A 14,427-nucleotide genomic window follows, 5' to 3' on the forward strand; every position below is an offset into this window, starting at 1 on the left:
AATGGACGCCCGTCCATTCATTATGGACGGCCGTCCATAAGGTTGGACGGCCGTCCAACCCTTATGGACGGCCGTCCATAATGGTTGGATGGCCGTCCGTCCATAATGTTATTAAAAATTTTTAAAAAAACAATTTTTCGCGTTTCAGTAATACATTGTTTTTTTTGTTTCAATAACACTACGGACACCGATTTTTTTACACCGAATTTTTGTACCGGCCGACGTGGAACGCGTTCTCCCATTTCTTTATAATTTTTTTCTAGTGAACGGCCGTCCATCAAATTTGGACGGCCGTTCACTCGCATGGACGCCCGTCCATCAAATATGGACGGGCGTCCATATGCCAGGGACGGCCGTCCATATGATATGGACGCCCGTCCCTATTAAAATAAAATAAAAAAGTTTGTAAAAGTTTAGGGACGGCCGTCCATCCATTTTGGACGCCCGTCCACAAATATGGATGGGCGTCCATATTCGAGGGACGGCCGTCCATATAATATGGATGCCCGTCCCTATTAAAATAAAATAAAAAATTATGTAAAAGCTTAGGGACGGCCGTCCATCCACTATGGACGGCCGTCCATTAATTTTGGATGGGCGTCCACAAATAATGGACGCCCGTCCTTCACCCAAATATGAAAAAAAAAGAATTTCCATTATGGACGGCCGTCCATAAATTTTGGACAACCGTCCTTTTATTGTGGACGGGCGTCCGTAAGTCATGGATGCCCGTCCAAAAGTAATTCGTAAAAAAAATTTAATTTTATTAATTTTTAACCATGGACGGTCATCTATTCATTATGGACGGCCGTCCATTAATTGTGGACGGGCGTCCATACTTAATGGACGCCCGTCCATTCATTATGGACGGTCATCCATAATGGTTGGACGGCCGTCCCTTTTGTAAAGGACGGCCGTCCAACCCTTATGGACGGCCGTCCATAATGAATGGACGGGCGTCCTTTACTTATGGACGCCCGTCCATAATGTTATTAAAAATTTTTAAAAAAACAATTTTTTGCGTTTCAGTAATACATTGTTTTTTTTGTTTATATTAGCTTCTCCAATACGCTTCTCCAATTACAAGAGCTAAAGCGAAAGAAAACCAGCGCCAAAATTCGTTATCCTGCTTCATCGTTGCCGTCTGTTCCTCGTCTCAGCGTCATCGTTGCCGTCTGTTCCTCGTCTCAGCGTCTGCATTCCTCAGCCATTTCTTCCCCAACAAACGTTTTCTCCTCATTTTCCAGGTACCGTGTGAATAACGGAAGCTATCATGTGTTCATTTCNTTTTTTTTTTTTTTTTCCATTGTTGCAGAAGCTCCCAAGCCAATGCAGAATGATCTAGAGCTTCTTCCCTAGGAGGGTGGTGAAGATTCTGAAGAGACAATTCACTTATTTCTTATTTTTACCCCCAATCTGTTGAACTGTTTATGTATGTCTCATAAGTTTTAACTCATGATTCCGGACTGAATTTTGAGTTTGAATAATTGTCCGACTCTGGTGTGAGTGAAACGATCTTCTGGTTGAACGATCACCAGGCTTTCCTGTTTGGCTTTTGTCCATAGACACAAATACTTATAATGTGCTGTAGACAAATAATTCTAAATTTAACAGCCATTATATTGTAGTTTGGTTAAGTCGTTAGTAGACCAATTATGATTAAGCGAGCAAGCTATGCTCAAATTTTATTCTGAGCAGAACATTCTTTAAAAAACCCGTTCTGTTGGTTGGGTCATGGTCCAACCGGTTGGATTGGTGATGTCAGCACATTTTTAAAAAGACTTTTTTTTTTTTTTTTTTTTTTTCAGATAAATGGAAAGACTAATACACTTTTTTAAAGGAATATTGAATCTTGAATTCAAGCCCAACCAGAAGAGAGAAATGAAACCAACAAAACGGCAATAATGAACTTTTATAGCCTAACCATTTCTAAAAAGCTAACACTTAAAAGAGTTTTATAAATCATACTGTAATAACATTACGGATATTGAAATATTAGTACCGAATTTCTGTATCGGCCTACGTATAACGTGTTTTTCTATTTTTTTACAATTTTTTTCTAGTGAATGGTTGTCCATCAAATTTGGACGGTCGTTCACTTACATGGACGCCCGTCCATATTCGAGGGAGGGGCGTCCATATAATATGGACGCCCGTCCCTATTAAAATAAACAATAACACTACAGACACCGAATTTTTTACACCGAATTTTTGTACTGGCCGACGTGGAACGCGTTCTCCCATTTCTTTATAATTTTTTTCTAGTGAACGGCCGTTCATCAAATTTGGACGGCCGTTCACTCACATGGACGCCCGTCCATCAAATATGGACGGGCGTCCATATTCCAGGGATGGCCGTCCATATGATATGGACGTCCGTCCCTATTAAAATAAAATAAAAAAGTTTGTAAAAGTTTAGGGACGGCCGTCCATCCATTATGGACGACCGTCCATCCATTTTGGACGCCCGTCCACAAATATGGACGAGCGTCCATATTCGAGGGACGGCCGTCCATATAATATGGACGACCGTCCATATAATAAGCTTAGGGACGGCCGTCCATCCACTATGGACGACCGTCCATTAATTTTGGATGGACGTCCACAAATAATGGATGCCCGTCCTTCACCCAAATATGAAAAAAAAAATAAAATTTCCATTATGGGCGGCCGTCCTTTTATTGTGGACGGGCATTCGTAAGTAATGGATGCCCGTCCAAAAGTAATTCGTAAAAAAAATTTAATTTAATTAATTTTTAACCATGGACGGTTGTCCATTCATTATGGACGGCCGTCCAACCATTATGGACGGCCGTCCATAATGTTATTAAAAATTAAAAAAAAAACAATTTTTCGCGTTTCAGTAATACATTGTTTTTTTTGTTTATATTAGCTTCTCCAATACGCTTCTCCAATTACAAGAGCTAAAGCGAAAGAAAACCAGCGCCAAAATTCGTAGTCCTGCTTCATCGTTGCCGTCTGTTCCTCGTCTCAGCGTCATCGTTGCCGTCTGTTCCTCGTCTCAGCGTCTGCATTCCTCAGTCATTTCTTCCCCAACAAACGTTTTCTCCTCATTTTCCAGGTACCGTGTGAATAACGCGCAGTCTATCAGGGTCATTTCGTCAAACTTCATGCATCAAACTTCATTAGCTAAATTTTACAGTCGAAAGAGAGATACAGGAAGGGAGTAGAGATGTTCAAAGGGATAGAGAGATTTGTGCAGGTTAATAACGATTTTTATATAATTTATACATTTATTAGTTTTACCGTGAACATTTTGATATAACTTATGCATTGATTATTGTATTATATTTGGATTGAAATATGTTACAATAGAAAAACACTGATACAGAAAATTTGTTGCTGATTGTATGAATAAGATTAAAGAATATGGAGAAGCCCAGTTGCCTCAGAATATGGATGAGTCCAGTTGCCTTAAATATGGAAGAGCAGTTTGCCAGAATATGGAAGTTCAGTTTGCCTCATTTCAAGATATTGAGGTAAATTATTGTATTGATTGTTTATTTATTTTGATGTGTTGTATTGTACTTCATTTTATGTATTATAAAACTATTAAATCAGGAAAATGAACGTGATGAATTAGAAGATTGGAGTGTAGAGGAAGAAGTAGAGCCTCCTATTGGAATGATGTTTGATCTCGTTGATAGTTGGTGAAGTATTACAAACGTATGGTAACAAAATAGGATTTGAAGCAATGTCGTACGGTCAAAGAAAGGCGAGATGAGAGATGAGATATGTGACAGTGGCATGTCTGTTTGAAAAGAGAGATGTAAGTCTAGAAATACCTTGAAAAAACAAACCGTTGCCAAAACAGATTTTAAGAGTCGTGGTTATTAGTGCAGCTTTGAATGGTGAATGCAAATGGGAAATTAAATCAGTTGTACTTGAACACATAACCATGACTCTACAAGTCCGACAAAAAGAAGATATTTCAAGGTTACCGAACGATACAATTATGTGAAAAGGCGACTGAAGTTAATGATGTGGTGGGATTAGACCATGTGAAGAATTTCAGTCCGTTCAGTTGAGGCAGGAGGTGTAGAGAATTTGACGTTTCTTAGAAAAGATTGTAGGAACTCATTGAAAAAGTGAGAAAGTTACGACTTGGGTTGGAGATGCGTGCTTGAGTACTTGAGTATTTAGTAGAAAATGCAAAAGGAGAATTCAAATTTCTGGTACTGATTGATGTAGAGTGAGGAAGTCGATTAAGAATGTGTTATGGGTTGATCTAGATGTAGGGGTGCATATAAAGATATGAGTGATGTTATCACCTGATTGACAAACGATCTGACGAAAATGTATTAGCATGCCATTTGGCTTTTGTGGGGTTGACTCATGGACATTCAACGTTGTTAGGTTGTGGGTTAATTTCTCATGAGGACACTGAGACATTGTATGGCTATTTCGTCTTGGCTGATGCATGGATGGGTTCCTAATGGGAATAATCACTGATCAGATAAGGCCAGCAAAATGCAATGAGATTGTTTTCCCTGTACAAGAATAGGTGGTGTGGATATAATGAAGAAACTGCCTGAAAAGTTAAGGGGGTATAAGGAATATGGAAACTATCAAGTTAAGTTGCAAAGTGTTGTGTATGATTCTTACGCGTGAAGAGTTCGAAGAGCGGTGGGACTAATTTGTTGATGTGACAACTTCACGTAATGCAGGTTTGTGGATTGTACAAAGAAAGAGACGATGGGTGCTGCTCTTCTTAAAGATACTTTCTGGGCAGTATGTTCCGTACTTCTGGGCGGTATCCTACTACCAACGTAGTGAAGTATGCATGCATTTTTTGATGGGTATGTCAATTCAAAACCACTTTGAAAAATTTTGGAACAAATGATAATGCATTGCGAGCAAAGTGAAAAAGAAAGGGAGGCTGATTTTAGATCTTTAAATCTTGGATACATGCAACGACATTACCCCATTGAGAAACAATTTCAAAGGGCATACACAACTGCAAAGTTAAGAGCTTAAAGAGATTGCCGGGAAGATTTATTGTGAGTTACTTTTCTGAAAAATGTGATTCATGCGAGGAGTTTCAAGTTGGGAAGATGTTTGTTTGGAGATAATAGTCCCGTGTTCCTCATGTAGTATACTGATGAAAATTCGGGTGATATTCGTTACTTTGTCATTGTTTGAGTTCAGGGGATTTTATGCAGACATGCCATTATGGTGTTGATTCATAAAGGGGTTTCACACGTTCCGAAAAAAATACAATTTTAGGCGTGGGAGGAATGTGAACAGAGTCATACGAAAATTAAGGTCAGTTATAAATAGTGGAGCACTAACATTGAAGGACAACGTTTTGAAATGTGTCAATTTAAGTTGACAGTAGCGGATTGGTATCAAAAAAATAAGAGATTATACTATGTGACGAAGTTATGATTGACATGGGAAACAGTTGGAGCAAAAGGAAAGTGAGGGAGGGGTTGGTACAACAGTGAACATCTCTTCTAGAACCGGTTTGACTAGTCAAGATGGGGACAGTATCCTAAAAGAGGGAATTACGTAATCATTAGTCACAGGTAGCTGTAGCAAAGTTGTCCTCCATGTAGAAGAAAGCGTGAAGATTGAAGCGAAATGTACGTAGGGTTAAAAAGAAAAAATTACAAAAACAAAGAATTGGTATGACTATACATTATTTCAGTAATTTTTTGAAACAATTTACTTATTTGAAGTTAGATAATATCGACGTGAGTTATTAATGTGTTATGATACTTTTTAGAAAAGGATATCGGTACAGCGAAACAGGAATAGTTTCTTTCAAGACTTTCGTGGACCGATGCGAAACTCAAGTGTTGTCAAATAGATGTTGTTACTACACAAGTAGGTGTATATAATCTTATATAACTGATTGCCTTACAGTTTTCTATACGTGTGCTAAATTGGTTGTTAAAACAATGACAGATGTCCCCTGGTCCGGTTCCAATCTCGCAGGACCAAGTAGTTCTTATACTGGACAGGAGTTGTAAATGATGAACATGTTCGTTGGGAAGATGTTGATATTGTTTTGCCAAGTTGAAGCATATAGAATTGTATTTGGTAAAATTTTTGCTTGGGTAATTGCTACCGAATGCAGTTGAGTTGTATGCTATACAGTTGTTTGTTTGTATTTCATCATTGATGGTGGAGGATAGTAATTCAGATAATGACGTTAATGTATATGGCATTTGGATATGCATTCTTTTCAGATTTGAATTTTTATAGTGTCTTTTGGGTATGTGTAGAATATAAATATACATGAAAAAAGTTGTAGAAATATGTATAACACAAAAGACAAATCTTTATTAAATAAAAGACAGCTTTATTTAAAACAACTACAATCTTTATAACAACATCCGCTCAAATCAATCTATTTATAAACAAAAGGGAAAAATTCTCATCATGGTGCAGGGGGTGGAGGTTGCACAGAGGATGAGGAGGCGTTGAGAAGTTCTTCATCATGTTGAAAATCTCTGTATGCGGTGCTCCAATGATGTCAACTGTTTCTTCAATTTTGATGCAAACGTGTTTGAAATCACTTGAGTTCTGTATTTGCCTCTCAGTACGTGAAAAACGCTCTTCTTAAAACTTTTCATCCGCTCAAATCTGCTTTCTATTTCCTGTAAAGTATGAGAACCCTATCTTTACATTCTCAGATGGTCCAGGTTCAGACCTGTTCTTCTTCTTGCGCACATGACCTGTCTTCAGTAACCCCTTTGAATACGACCCCTCTGAACCGTTGCATATCCCCCGATTTCATCCCACATAATAGATACCATTGTCCTGCCACATTCTTTTTAATCAAACCCATATTCAATGCCACATCCCCCAACACATTAGTTGTAGAAAACGTAATCTTATTCTTGCATCATCAGGGGTGATTTCAAATTCAACTTCACATATACGAACCAGCATCCCCCAATATATTTCTCCTTTTCTGCAGGGATCTCTCCAACTTCTAATCAATAACTTTGCTGAATTAACTTGCCTCCCTGCCATTGCTGCTCCATGAACAATAATCCTTAACCGTCACATTTCATTTGTCTCTTTCCTACCATTAAATGTGAAAGTCAAGTATCTGTGAAAACTCTCATGCAGGATTTGAACTTTGTAGATTTACACCTATGGGATGGTAAGTCCCTATTCGGAAACACAATCCAAGCTTGTTTGGAATCCCAGTTCTAGGTAGTTTTTCCAAACTTACAATCAAATCTACCAGGGTGCTAATCTTGGGTGTCACTACAAAGTTCTGATTCTTAAATTAAAGAACATGTATATGCCTGAAACTCATAAGTGTCTGTCTCTAAAACTTCCAAACTACCAAAAACTCATATATCAAATGACCTATTCCATCTATATCTCATACTGACTAACGGTCCCATTTCAAATGATTAATCCAACCATGATTTCATCACCTAAACCTAAATTGTCAGAAGTCCTAAATCCAAACTTCTTCAAGGCAAATATCTCTTTGACACGTACTCGTATTGTTTTTTGTTGCCAGTCTCGAAATTGAAGTGCAGATGAGGATGTGCTTGAGGAACGGTTGTATTTTTTGCCCACCAATTTTGCTGTCTTCTAAAACCTGTGTACATAAAAAATCGTCATCTAATCTGCCAAAGAACAAGCCAAATTCAAGGGATGACATGCACATTTTTTAGGAAACAAAACAAAAGGGATCCGTATAAACAAATCGACCTACATGAATTTGAATGTGGCTAATCAAAAAGCAAAAAAAGCGAAACAAAAGTTGACGATAGTAGCTAATCTCTCTTGGCATCAAATGAGAGCAGTTTGACATACGGCTATCCAAGGACGTCTACACCTAATTGGTACCAATTGCAGTTGATGATGAGAGAATCTAATCTCTTCGAAATCCCTCTTGAAATTTTATTGTAGGCAATTTATTCTAGAGTTAGATTTTAAATCAATTACAAGATCTTTGTTGCAGGGTGAAAAGGATGATAAGATTATCGCGTGTGTGCGGATGATCCTGAATTCCGCCACCATAGAGACACAAGGAGCTACCTCACATAGATTAGCGAAATACGCCGTTTCTTTGAGGACTGTATCCATTTACATGTATTGGAACCTAACTCTCTTGTAATTTTTATTTGCAAGAATTAATGGTGAAGGATTAATGTTCTTACAATGCTATTCTCAGTATGCATTAATAGGCTTTAACTAACATCTAACCATCATAAACATATTTCAAGCATAAAATTGATTATACTTCCTCGCCTTGTTTATCCTTTACTGGTTAAAAATAACAACAAGAAGAATGAGAACAAGAAAGTTGATGTGGAGGACTTCCTGCAGCGGAGGCTGCGGTTGAAGCTATCAAATACTCAATGTGAGTCATTTTATTCTTTTAAAAAATTAAACTATGTTGGCTCTTGTTCATGTCCTAATATAATATGTGTATGGTTTGAAGTTGTGCATTATTATTTGTAGCTTAAATGGATTTATTTGGTGTTGCAGGGATGTGTACGCCTCGTACATAGTGGAGAGCTTGAGGCAGTGATGTGTTGGACATGTATGTAGAACAGAATTTTAATTTGCTGCTTAATTTAGTGTTTGTAAAAATACTTTGTAACATTCAACTACACCTATGCATGGTCACAGGTCTAGTGATTACTGCTTGTTTTTAGGCTCTAATCAAATCTAGTGGAGCTCCAGGAAACAAAAATTGCTAGCACTTCCTTTTACTAAAGCTGAATATGGAGCATTGGCTGAAATTGCTACTAAGGCTGCTTGGATTTATAGTTTGTTCTCTGAATTGGATTTAACTTTTATTGGTTTGCCTATAATCTGGTATAATAATATAAGTGATGGATGTTTTGCTTCTAATCTAGTTTTCATGTTAGAACAAACCATATTGAGATTGATGCTTATTATGTTAGGGATCAAGTTACTTATAAGAAACTTGTTATTCAACACGTTCTGTCAGAGTTTCAAACAGGAGATATTTTAACCAAGGCCCTGTCATCTGCTGGGTTTGAGCAACTTAGAGACAAGTTGCAAGTTGTTCTGGTTATTAATTTAAGGAAGAATGTCGCATGAATTATACCTGATTGTTTTCAAGATGGTTTGTTTAAGTAGTAAAACTGCTGAGTCTAAAATTGGTTAACCCTGAAGGAGGATTTGATGACATTGAAGATGTTTAGTATTGAGAATTCTGAAGTTGCTACTGTAAAGTTGGTTAGAGCCAGGGAGGATTTACAGGCTTTGTAATTCCAACTCAGAATAGAAAAGAAATGAGAAATCAACAACATTGAAGCACGGATACTGGAAGTCTATGGCTTGTTTCCATATCGTGTATTCTTATCCTTGTTTTCGAATCAAATGTGTCTAAATTGTGCCTAAATCAATTTATACATAGCCTAAAACCAATTTTTCATTCACGGTAGTTTACACAAACCATTTTTTTGAAATAAACTCCATTTATCTTTATCAATGGCAGAACACTTCTATTCATAATCACACAAACCAGTCCCACCAAATTGACTGGATTTTATCTCATCAACTCAACTCCATTCAACACATTCATCCAACCAAAAACAAAAATTTCAAAAAAAAAAACTTGAAAAAGGAAACTGTTTAATTACCGCGAAGACGAAGAAGACGCAGATGGAAGACGAAGAAGAAGCGCAGAGAGTCTAGAAGAAAAACACCGCGAAGACGAAGAAGATGCAGATGGAACGAAGAAGATGGTAATGGCTGCCTGTGAAAATGAAAATTTTTTGAAACTTGCCCCAAATGTTTTAACCTAAAACTAAAACGCGAAAAATTGTTTTTTTAAAAATTTTTAATAACATTATGGACGGCCGTCCAACCATTATGGACGACCGTCCCTGGAATATGGATGCCCGTCCATATTTGATGGACGGGCGTCCATGTGAGTGAACGGTCGTCCAAATTTGATGGACGGCCGTTCACTAGAAAAAAATTATAAAGAAATGGGAGAACGCGTTCCACGTCGGTCGGTACAAAAATTCGGTGTAAAAAATTCGGAGTCCGTAGTGTTATTGTAAAATAAAATTAAAAAATTTGTAAAACTTTGGGGATGGCCGTCCATAAATTATGGACGGCCGTCCCTTACGTTTCGACGGGCGTCCATTCCTAACGGACTCCCGTCCATACTTTAAAAAAAAAAAAAAATGTTTGGACAGGTGTCGATTTGTCCATTATTTTGGTTTCTACAAATTAAAGAAAAACTTTGGACGATGCCTTCTCTGATTCCAGCCGCAACTCAACCCTTCTCAACCTCCATGCTGCTTCCTTCTTCTGTGCTGCCCAAGCACGATGCCCTTCTTCCAACTCTCTGCAGCAGTCTACCAGCTCAGATACCAAACATGCTCTGAAATCTCCATGGCTGAAATAGCACGGATTCTTCAGCGCCATGATCAAGTTGCACAAAAAATAGCAAAACCAGTAACGTCTTATTTATGTGTGTCTCTGTGAACTTCTGGAAGAAAGAGAGAGAGAGAGACCTCCTTGACTAAATCCACATGCAAACACATTTTTTGGATCTATTCCAGCAGCTACTTCCGTGTTTATCATTGCATGCACATTCTGAACCACTTTATCCATTTTTATTTGGCTCATGATCATTCCATCAATATAGGATATGGGATATGGAGGTAATTCAAGGGTGGAGATTGAGACTAACATTGCCAATACAATGAATACTTGTGCTACTCAATTTCTAACTCTAAAAAGAAAAAAAATCTTGCATGATCATTCCATCAATATAGGATATAGGACATGGAGGTAATTCAAGGGTGGAGATTTCAGAGCATGTTTGGTATCCGAGTTGGTAGACTGCTGCAGAGAGTTGGAAGAAGGGCATCGTGCTTGAGCAGCACAGAAGAAGGAAGCAGCATGGAGGTTGAGAAGGGTTGAGTTGCAGCTGGAATCAGACAAGGCATCGTCCAAAGTTTTTCTTTAATTTGTAGAAACCAAAATAATGGAATGGACGCCTGTCCAAACATTTTTTTTTTTTAAGTATGGACGGGTGTCCATTAGGAATGGACGCCCGTCCAAACGTAAAGGACGGCCGTCCATAAAATTTATGGACGGCCGTTCCCAAAGTTTTACAAATTTTTTAATTTTATTTTAATAGGGATGGGCGTCCATATTATATGGACGCCCGTCCTTCGAATATGGACTCCCGTCCATATAATATGGACGGGCATTCGTGTGAGTGAACGGCCGTCCAAATTTGATGGACGACCGTTCACTAGAAACAAATTGTAAAAAAATAGAAAGACGCGTTACACGTAAGCCAGTACAGAAATTCGGTACTAATATTTCGGTGTCCGTAGTGTTATTGATCATACTGTTATATGCTAACCTAACATTTTGAATTCCTCTTCCAGTAAGTTGAGTAATTAAAAGCTGGCCTCCCAACCATTACAACTGATTTCACAGTTGCATCGCACCTAGAATATGTTTTACATTTATATAGGGTTCACATGCTACTACAAAAGTTGTTCTTTACTCTCCAGTCTCCACCTCTCCTCTTTGTTGCATTTGCATAATCTAAATACCAATGACGCTTAAGTTATAAAAATTGTAAAACCAATTACATACACATAAGTTGATGAAACAACATTCTCTAAATTATTGATTAGTTACTACATACGAACCCAAATCCTTAACCATATAGGAACTATTCAATGTTATGGTTTCCTCTGCATCATCCGTATTGAAATAAATTAATTCGACAATGTCTGCATGATAACCATAAATCATGTATTATTCAAAAACAGCTCCAACAAAATGATTTCGAAGGCATATACATCAACTTTCTCTATTATGAGTCCAAAATGGGTATATACTGGAACTAAATCATCAAGTAAATGATTGCTGAAAATTCTCAACCAAAAATGTTTTGCTTAAGGTCTATTTCTTCATTTATGTTCAAAAATCAAAGAATTGTATCATATCTCAAATTAAATAGGCTTTAGAGCTATATCAGCAAGACTGAGGGAATTTTTATACCCAAATGCGCCTCTTCTACCAACTATCCATCTACCAGAAACTTTGCCAAACCGAAATTTCCCACCTGTTTCTAAGAGTGATAATATATAATAACCAATGTTCGTATACATATTCAGTGTATTTCTTGGAAATTTTCAATTAATAAAAATTAAAGAGAAACTATGAATTGCAGAAAATATGGAACTGATCGTATGAAGTCATGGGTGAGGAGGATGTTATTAGGTCTAAAATCTCTATGATCAATGAAACATTTCAAATTTCACAGCAAAAGTCCCGAAGATTACAACTCACCTTGGATCAAATTGGATTGTCAAGACATGCATGCCAATCAGCCTTCATGCATCGATTTCTGGCGAGGGAGGAACACGTCGTCGCGATTTCAAAGACTGGAGTTGCGATCAATTTCAGCAACGAATGATTGCGATTTCAGCAAGATTGAGTTTTGATTTATGATCTTTTTCATATTTTCGCGATTTCATTCAAAAAATTTCAAAGGTTTTTGCGCGTAGAGGAATTGAGGAAGAAGAAACTGCACAGCGCAAAAGGAGCAAGGGAAAAATTAGGGTTTTTCTAATTTTTCAGTTGGACCGGTTTTTCTTGCGGTCTAATACTGGTCTAATACTGTTCACACGGTCCATTACGTACCGTTCACGCTTTGACAACCATGAATGAATCTAAAACATACTAATTACCGCTCCAAATAAATCTGAACCAACAAGAACAGTTCCCATAACAGAATTTATGCAGCATTAATTCACATGAGGAAAGTCTAGAAGTCATTTACAAAGTTATTGACTATCCACATTGCTACAAATACTTAACAAAATACACAGCCTACTACATTTTAGCGAGCCAGACAACAAGGTAAAGCAAACTGAAGAAAAAATAACTTCAGATTAACTTCTTAATCAGAATCTGAGCTTGAACCTGCTTCAGGCCCATTTGCTTTCTTCTCTGCTTCTGTCTCATTTGCTTCCTTCTCTGCTTCTGTCTCATTTGCTTTCTTCTCTGCTTCAGTCTGCTTAAAAGCCTTGGCAATTTCATCAATGGGAACCAAAGGAAGATAGCCCACGACCGGATAACCCTTCTTGTTCAAGTCCAAAACAACATGGTTATACTTGCCCGACCAGTGTGCAGCCGTTGGCACAGTAATATCCGACACAGTGTGGAAGATTGCATAGTGGTTGAGTTTATGCCATGCCTTAGCAGAACTTGCGAGCACGAACTGTTTATACTCTCCAGCAGCATAGTGCAAAGCTGCTCGTGGCCCTCCAGTCTGAGCCTCACTTACAAACTTCTGGGCTTTCTGTAAGGCCTTCTCTATTAATATATGGGCGTGGCTCACAACATGCTTTGCCGTTGGTGGGGCATGTTTATCAAACTTGTGTGAAGCTTCATCCACCTGCACTTTCCGTAAACAAGTAATTTTTATACTGCCGAATCCAGAAATATTTCTTCTTAACTTTATATTTCAGTCACAAACAAAACAAATAAAAAATTTAAAACCTGAGAAAGTCACGACACCAAGCTATCATTCATTCTTTCTTTAACATCTAGATGCAAAGGTTTCTTTCTTCATTTTATACTACTACTACTACTAATGATAATAAATCCGATCAAACAATAATAAAAATAAGATCAACAACGGCGAGACTGTTATTTTTCACTGAAAAGTTTAACTAAACAAACAGAACTCACAAAAACATTTCTCGATGTAATGATAGAAAGAATCATAAAACCAACTGATCCAAACAAATACTAAACACAATACTTTACCTTCTTGTCGAGAAAAACAAGGACATCAACAGGAACGTACTTAAATTTCTTGTAGACAGGTCCGATGACGGTTGTCACGGCACTCTCCACGGTCCCAACCGCCGATCGCAACGGCCCCGAGTTACTCTTGGCGTAGTCGTACAGACTCGACACGCAGACCAGCGCCTTAATCGCGGCCAACCTCACAAATCCAAGGTGCTTCAGTTCTTGTTTCTTGTGCTCGGTCTCCATCTCCACAACGAACAAAGAGTTGTCTTAGATCACCAATAACTTTAGCTAGTGTCAATAGTCTTGCTTTCTGCGATGGTTCGTGAATGATGAATCAATTTGAATACTGGGAGTGTCATCTTTATAATAATGAAGACAGACGAAACTGGAGGCACGTTATAATTTTTAATCTGAATCGTTCATTTGATCGTGAAGTTGAGATTAGATCTGCTTTTCATCTATGGGTGAATGGGACCCAGTTGCATTTCTTGAAAAGGGCAATTGTTATATGTGATTCAGTGATTGTAAAGAGGTGGGACCTCACCTAATTGAAGAGCTTTTATTCGGAAACTAGAGGCTTCGAGAAAGACACGTGCTGACGTATTGGTTTGTTGAAAATATCTGGTGGAGGAAAGTGGGAACTTCTTAATT

General features: G+C 37.9%; 1 protein-coding gene across 1 annotated transcript; it reads right to left on the reverse strand.

Moving 5' to 3' along the window:
- Positions 1–12,715: 12,715 nt before the first annotated feature.
- On the reverse strand, positions 12,716–14,127 carry LOC116110872 (REF/SRPP-like protein At1g67360). The gene is made up of 2 exons (XM_031397089.1): positions 13,789–14,127; positions 12,716–13,414 (listed from the first exon to the last, which is right to left on the reverse strand). Exons 1-2 carry the CDS (start codon positions 14,017–14,019, stop codon positions 12,917–12,919), a joined length of 729 nt encoding a protein of 242 aa, XP_031252949.1. The 5' UTR covers positions 14,020–14,127; the 3' UTR covers positions 12,716–12,916.
- Between the last annotated feature and the right edge of the window lie 300 nt (positions 14,128–14,427).

This window comes from Pistacia vera, unplaced genomic scaffold, assembly GCF_008641045.1.
Source record: "Pistacia vera cultivar Batoury unplaced genomic scaffold, PisVer_v2 Contig1184, whole genome shotgun sequence".
NCBI lineage: Eukaryota > Viridiplantae > Streptophyta > Magnoliopsida > Sapindales > Anacardiaceae > Pistacia > Pistacia vera.

Coding starts and splice junctions, on each gene's coding strand:
- LOC116110872 (XM_031397089.1), bottom strand. CDS start 14,019: ATGGAGACCGAGCACAAGAAACAAGAACTGAAGCACCTTGGATTTGTG. Junction 13,415..13,788: donor TTGTTTTTCTCGACAAGAAG/GTAAAGTATTGT, acceptor CGGAAAGTGCAG/GTGGATGAAGCTTCACACAA.